The 6,983-nt window shown below is 38.3% G+C and overlaps 1 protein-coding gene across 1 annotated transcript in view; it reads left to right on the forward strand.

Moving 5' to 3' along the window:
• MALRD1 (MAM and LDL receptor class A domain containing 1) overlaps positions 1-6,983 on the forward strand; it is a 559,293-nt gene that overhangs the window by 440,700 nt on the left and 111,610 nt on the right. The window contains exon 34 of the mRNA XM_010859895.1: positions 3,061-3,324. Within this exon, the coding sequence (XP_010858197.1) occupies positions 3,061-3,324 (264 nt within the window). The remainder of the gene's footprint in view (positions 1-3,060; positions 3,325-6,983) is intronic.

The raw sequence follows: 6,983 nt of genomic DNA on the forward strand, positions 1-6,983 counted from the left end.
CACTTTCACTTTCATCAAGAGGCTTTTTAGTTCCTCTTCACTTTCTGCCATAGGGTGGTGTCATCTGCAGATCTGAGGTTATTGATATTTCTCCTGGCAATCTTGATTCCAGCTTCTGCTTCTTCCCACCCAGCGTTTCTCATAATGTGCTCTGCATATAAGTTAAATAAGCAGGGTGACTGAAATGATGCCATTTCTCTTGTGCATTCACTGGCCCTGCACCTCAGTTCTATTGGTTTTAAACAACTGACTAAGCAGCTCACTGGGCATGGGAAGAAATGGACCATGTGGCTTGACCAATGGACAGTATACTTACTTGCTGCTACTCCTGCTAAGTCGCTTCAGTTGTGTCCGACTCTGTGTGACCCCATAGACGGAAGCCCACCAGGCCCAGCCGTCCCTGGGATTCTCTAGGCAAGAACACTGGAGTGGGTTGCCATTTCCTCCTCCAGTGCATGAAAGTGAAAAGTGAAAGTGAAGTCACTCAGTCGTGTCTGACTCTTAGCGACCCCATGGACTGCAGCCTACCAGGCTCCTCTGTCCATGGGATTTTCCAGGCAAGAGTACTGGAGTGGGGTGCCATTGCCTTCTCCAATACTTACATAAGTACTGTGAATTTTAAATGCTGGATTTTAAAAGGAACTTAGAGAAACTAAAACACAGGAAATTTGAAAAGAAAAATATCAAACATGAGTCATAGGCTAGAATACAGATTCTGAGGGATATTGGTGCTGAGATGTACACACAGAATTTATTTCTTAAAACAGTTTTTGGTTCACAGCAAAATGAGGTGAAAATTACAGAGAGTTTGTGTATACCTGTCTCCCCCATAATCAACCTTCCAGCACCATTGGTCAACTGTGACAACTGGAAAATTCTGCCAGGAACAGCCTCTGCAAGGGTGTGTGACTTTAGCGGGAAGATGCTAGAGGTAGACAGCTGTGCGCTATCATTTGGTAACCTCTCAGCAGTCGGGGGAATGAGGGCTTTGACCTTGCAAGAAAAATCTGGACAATACAAGACAGAGTCCACAGGAGACAATACAAGCCTACCAGGTTTCCTGTAAAGAAGGACTTAGATCAAGTGAGTTTGAGTATCTTTTGATAGAAATGATTCTAGAATTTAACAGAATTGCTGTCTCCAAACAAGAGAGAAGTTTATTTGTGCATATCTTATCTAAGCAAAAATATAAAGGAAAGCACACATACTTCATTTTGAATAAGGCAAGAAGCTTGTGAAATACAGAAAATTACTTCCCTCGTGTTTTTTCCGAAAAGATTTATAGCTTAACTAAGTAATAGGTTAATTACTAAAATTAGTTCTAGGTTTTCTTCACATGCAAAAAGTTTATCCAGCTTTTTCAACCTTGAGCTGAGGTTCTACCTTGAGGGAAGTTTATAAAGATAAAAGTTTAGTCCATAAAATGTTTGAGAAAAAAAATGAAAGTAAGGCTGTCTGCCATTCCTGCAATGTGAGATTAATAAAAAGAATGAAGAGAAATTATTCATTTGACCATGGTTAAATATCAAAAGATATATATGCCATATATATATATATATTTATAAAAATTTAAATCCAATTTACTTTCTAAGTTTTCATTCAGAATGTTTCCATTGGAACACTGCAGTTGTATGCACTGCCGTATCTTAGATAATTAAATAAAAACATGATACAAACATCTCAGAGTCATACATGTTTCCCTCTCCACTTAAACATGCTTATTCTCATGAACAAAAATTCCCTCAGATACATGACTTTCATCACAGGGTTCAAATTTAAATATGTTCTGAGTATATCACCACTACTGAGTGGGAGAGAAACTTTTAGATTTCATTTCTAAAATGAATTCACACCACCATTCTTATGTTTAAAACAAATCATTCTTACAAAATCCATACATAATAGTTTTTAAATGTAACTAACACACAAAAAAGGTATTCCTGAACTGGTTCCCATTATTTCCTTTTTTTAAGAATTTTTTTTGACATACACCATTTTTAAAGTCTTTATTGTCTATATTACTTTATTGCTTCTGTTTTACGTTTTGGTTTTTTGACCACAAGGCATCCCTTGATCAGGGATCAAATCCACATGCCTTATATTGGAAGGTGAAGTCTTAACCACTGAACCTCCAGGGAATTCCCAATCCCCATTACATGCTATTTTTTCCCCCTAAAATTCTGATTAGCCCACTAGCATATGTCCCAGAAATGATAAAAATTAGAAGGACTGCTCCAAGAATAATGTTCCAGGAAATTAGTGCAATCCTGTATATTCACAGATACTCTCTGACCTCTAGAAACAGCAGCAAGTCAGCACTCTTCTCTCATGCTCTAAGTGTTGATTCAAACCATTGCTGTGGAACAGTTTCATGTGATAAAACTTCATTAAACTTACATTGTGTCTTTGGACACTAAAATTTTATAAGCCTCAGTATCCTTATATATAAAATGGGATTGTTGGGTATGAATCACATTATCTTGAAGAGTCTCACTAGTGTGATATCTTGGCTTAAGCTATGCTTTCATCTCTACTTCTGATACGACTGCACATATTGTACTTTTATTGAAGAGCGAAGAATAGTGTGACAAAACCATAGCAGCCTCAATTCTGTGACTCAGTCCTCCCCAAGTTCTCAGGAGCCAAATTCCCCAAGCTGAAGTCACTGAGAAACAGTTAATAAGGACATAATGCCAATTTCCTTAAATGCTAAAATTATTAATGTAACCCTTCAAAGTGCCTAACTTACCATATAAAAGTGTTTTTACTCCTCCAAGAAAATCTGATGGTTGAATTTAAGAATATGAATCACAATTTCCTCTTTAATTGGAAAGTGTCATTTTTTAACAGTAATGATGCCCTTTATAAAAATGTTTCTGAGGTTAAGATAAGGTGTAGTCTGTAATTATGTTGGCCTGTTATGTTAGAGTTCTTATTATTCCTAATAGAAAATTAATACTTAAATTAGCTAAATGTTTCATTGAAAATATCTTACAATGTTTCAGCACTGGACAGAGAGCTAACTCGCCTAATGTGAAAATGACTTGCTCTCTTTTTCAGGTCTTGTCACAGTACAGCCGTCACTGTGTGAAGCTGATCAGTTTTCTTGTATCTACGTTGTCCAGTGTGTCCCTCTTGCAGGGAAATGTAATGGACAGGAAGATTGCACAGATGGATCTGATGAAATGGATTGTCCTATCAGCCCCCTTCCCCAGCTCTGTGGTCAAACAGAATTCCAGTGCTCTACCCATGAGTGTATCCCGTCCCTCCTGCTTTGTGATGGAGTGCCTGACTGCTACTTTAATGAAGACGAATCTGGCTGCTGTGAGTTATTTTCATTCATTCAGTGTTCCAGGGAAGAAATGCTGTTTGGAAATGATAGAGAGAGCTTGACAGATAAAACAAAGTTCTCTAGAGTCTTAGCATGAGCATATCATCAATAACAAAGTTGTTTGTGCTATGTTGCTGAACAAAGTGTACAGTCCTTGCTCAGCATTTCCGGAAACATTTTGTTTGTAGTCATCCTAATCTCTGTTAGATGTGTCTCGTCTCCTTTTGATAGTTGCATCTGAATCATTCATATAGGGGATGCTCTTACAGATCCATTAGTTTTTAAAATGTGTGTGGGGATGGATTAAAGACATGTAATTATAATTTCTTCCCCCTAAACATGTTCATGAAGATGGCACAAGCAAGTGGGGAAATATCCATTTTAGTGAATAAATGTAATTAGAGTTTAGACCTGGACCTTGATGGATGTTATGTCAGTAAGAGTCAATGCAGGATTTCCCTGGTGATACAATAGATAAAAAAGCTACCTGCCAATGCAAGAGACATGGGTTCTATTCCTGGTCGAGGAAGATTCCACATGCCACAGAGCAACTAAGTCTGTGTGCCGTAGCTACTGAGCCTGTGCTGTGGATCCCGTGCTCTGTAACAATAGGAGGCGTGGTGAGGAGAAGCCCACGCGCAACTAGAGAGTAGCCCCCACTCGCCACAACTCGAGAAAGTCCACGTGTAGCAACAAAGACCTAGCCAGCCATAAACAAATACATTTTTTTTAAAAAGTTAATGCCAGAGTACATCAGTGGGACATCTGGTTTGACCTCATCTTCATCACTTACTACCTGTACAATTTGGGGAAAGTCATTTGAGTCAGTCTCACAGCCCATGTTATGCCTGCCTTACAGAGCTATAAGAATTGGAGAGAATGCATGTAAAATTCTCGGTCCTGCATTCATCAACTTCTTTCTTTAGTGTTAATTAAGTAATTACACAAATTACACCAATCTCTAAGGTGAGCACATAATCATGGTGGAGTCAAGGCACCACTAGCATTTTATTTAATTATTTTTTGTCTGGTTTCAGGTAATATCACACTGTATATGAGCTGCAGTGATAGAGCTCCATAAGCCACATGCTAGTGGCCACTTTTTCTGGAGCAGTAAAGTTTGGAATGTAACTGTAAGATGAGGGTATTGGAAAAAAAATAGAAGGCTATTTCAGTGCCCCATTTTGCGTGAGCATCCAGAATTATGATATCTATTGCAAAAGGCATGAAGATGAATGAAGTAAAGTAAGACAGTTTTTGAATGTTTTTTTGTGTGTGTTTAAAGGTCTTAGCTTTAAATCAGTGAATCTCTTTTCCTTGGCTTTCTATTTCCCTGTTATTTCCTACATGTATATTCTTTCTATAGTAAAGTCAGTTTGTGAGGTCATATAATATTGTCTTAGAGGCAAGTAAGAGGCAAATAGAGGCAAATGAGGAAAAGGAAGCCAAGATACTTATCCCTGTTCTGATCAAGGCTCTAATGGAATTTGGCTGTTAGAAATCAGATTAAGTTAAGGAATTCCCTGGTGGCCCAGTGATTATTAATGGGCACTTTCACTCCTATAGGTGCAGGTTCCATCCCTGGTTGGGGAACTAAGATCCCACAAGCCTCGTGGCTTGGCGAAATTTAAAAAAATAAAAATAAAAAAGAAATCAGATTAAGCTCAGTACAGTCATATGGTATGTGACTTCAAATAACAGTGCTATTTAAAGAGAAGCATAGGAAGATACTGTATTCTTATACTTTTAGACATATGTTAGAAAATTGGTATTTGATGAGATAGTAATATATGGAATTCTGCTCCTAAAGGGAAATAAGTGTACATTAGGAACAGATGGTACTGTGAAAGATTGCTCTTCTCCATCTCCAAAATATTTATTGAGTTATGGCTCTGTAGGGAAAATTGCATGAAAATATATTGTGGACAAAATGCTAGAGTAATAATTACAGGATTGTCATCTGATGGTGACAATTTACTAAAAAATTGAAAGCATAACAGTTTTTCTTTTTCTTATGGACTCTTTTTTTATTTAGAATGGCATTTTATAAACTGCCATTCATTCATTCACAAACCTTCATTCAGTTCAGTTCAGTCGCTCAGTTGTGTCCGACTCTTTGTGACCCCATAAACCGCAGCACGCCAGGCCTCCCTGTCCATCACCAACTCCTGGAGTCCACCCAAATCCATGTCCATTGAGAGTCGGTGATGCCATCCAACCATCTCTTCCTCTGTAGTCCCCCTTTCCTCCTGCCCTCAATCTTTCCCAGCATCAGGGTCTTTTCCAATGAGTCAGCTCTTCGCATCAGGTAGCCAAAGTATTGGAGCTTCAGCTTGAACATCAGTCCTTCCAATGAACACCCAGGACTGGTCTCCTTTAGGATGGACTGGTTGGATCTCCTTGCAGTCCAAGGGACTCTCAAGAGTCTTCTCCAACACCACAGTTCAAAAGCATCAATTCTTTGGCACTCAGCTTTCTTCACAGTCCAACTCACATCCATACATGACTACTGGAAAAACCATAGCCTTGACTAGACGGACCTTAAGGATGTAATTTATGCCACACATTGTATTGGGCATTGATGATCCAATGGACATGACTCGATACAAGCTCAGGTTGTTAGATACATTCTATATTAGTGAAGGAGAGTAGTAAATGATAGCTGGGATACCATGTGGTAAGTTCTGTGAGAGATAACCAAAGTGTTATTGAATAACATAGGGTACTCCCTAATTATGGTGCCAGAGTGTCTAAATTTTAACATGAAAAGTGATTGCAGAGCCAAATTTGGAAAGACAGACAGTCATTAGGCAATTTGAAATGCTTGATTCCAGTGAGAATGTTCCAAGAATAGAGGAGAAGTTGTTTGATTGAAGAATGTTTCGTATAACTAGAGTCTGTGGTGAAAAACGTAGAAATAAGTTGGGAGAGATAAGTAGGGACTAGGTCTTGAAGAGTCCACCCTATCATGCCAGTGATAAGTGTTTAAGTGGTACATGGAATGGATTGGAATGAGGATGGGTGCTTGGTTAGGAGATGTCACACATGAAATAGTAAGAGGTTGATTAGGTTAATGGTATGGTGCAGAGTATGAATAGATTTAAGAGATATTCAAGTGAAGAGCAGGAGAAAGAAATCAATAATAGTTTCCAAATTTCTGATCTAGGCAACAAGACAGCTAATCTGCCATTTCTTGAGCTGGGAAAAATAGGAAGAGAAGGACCTTTTAGGGTAGGAAAGTGGCTTCACCTTTAAACATGTTTTATTTATGTTATCTCTGGCATACCCACATGGAAACATTCAGAATATGTTTTGAAATGGCTGTGTGGAGCTCAGGAATGAGCTCAAGGAAGATATATAAAGATACAAAGCTATTAGCATACAATGATTCAGACTGTGGCTGTAAATGAGATAATAGAGGAAAAAGATAAGGGGATAGACAGAATCCTAAGGAACATCTAAAGGATAGTTTTTAAAAAAAAAATCAAAACACAGGGAGATGTGGTCATAGACATAGGAGGGCAACCAAAAGAGAATGATGATCTTAAATCAAAGGTAGAAATCTATGTATCAGAGGGTATGCACGGGTTCAGATGTTTCTGTGAGATCACATAAAATTAGGACTAAAAATTTTTAGACTGGGAAAAGGCTA

This window comes from Bison bison, unplaced genomic scaffold (genome assembly GCF_000754665.1).
Source record: "Bison bison bison isolate TAMUID 2011002044 unplaced genomic scaffold, Bison_UMD1.0 scf7180017864461, whole genome shotgun sequence".
NCBI lineage: Eukaryota > Metazoa > Chordata > Mammalia > Artiodactyla > Bovidae > Bison > Bison bison.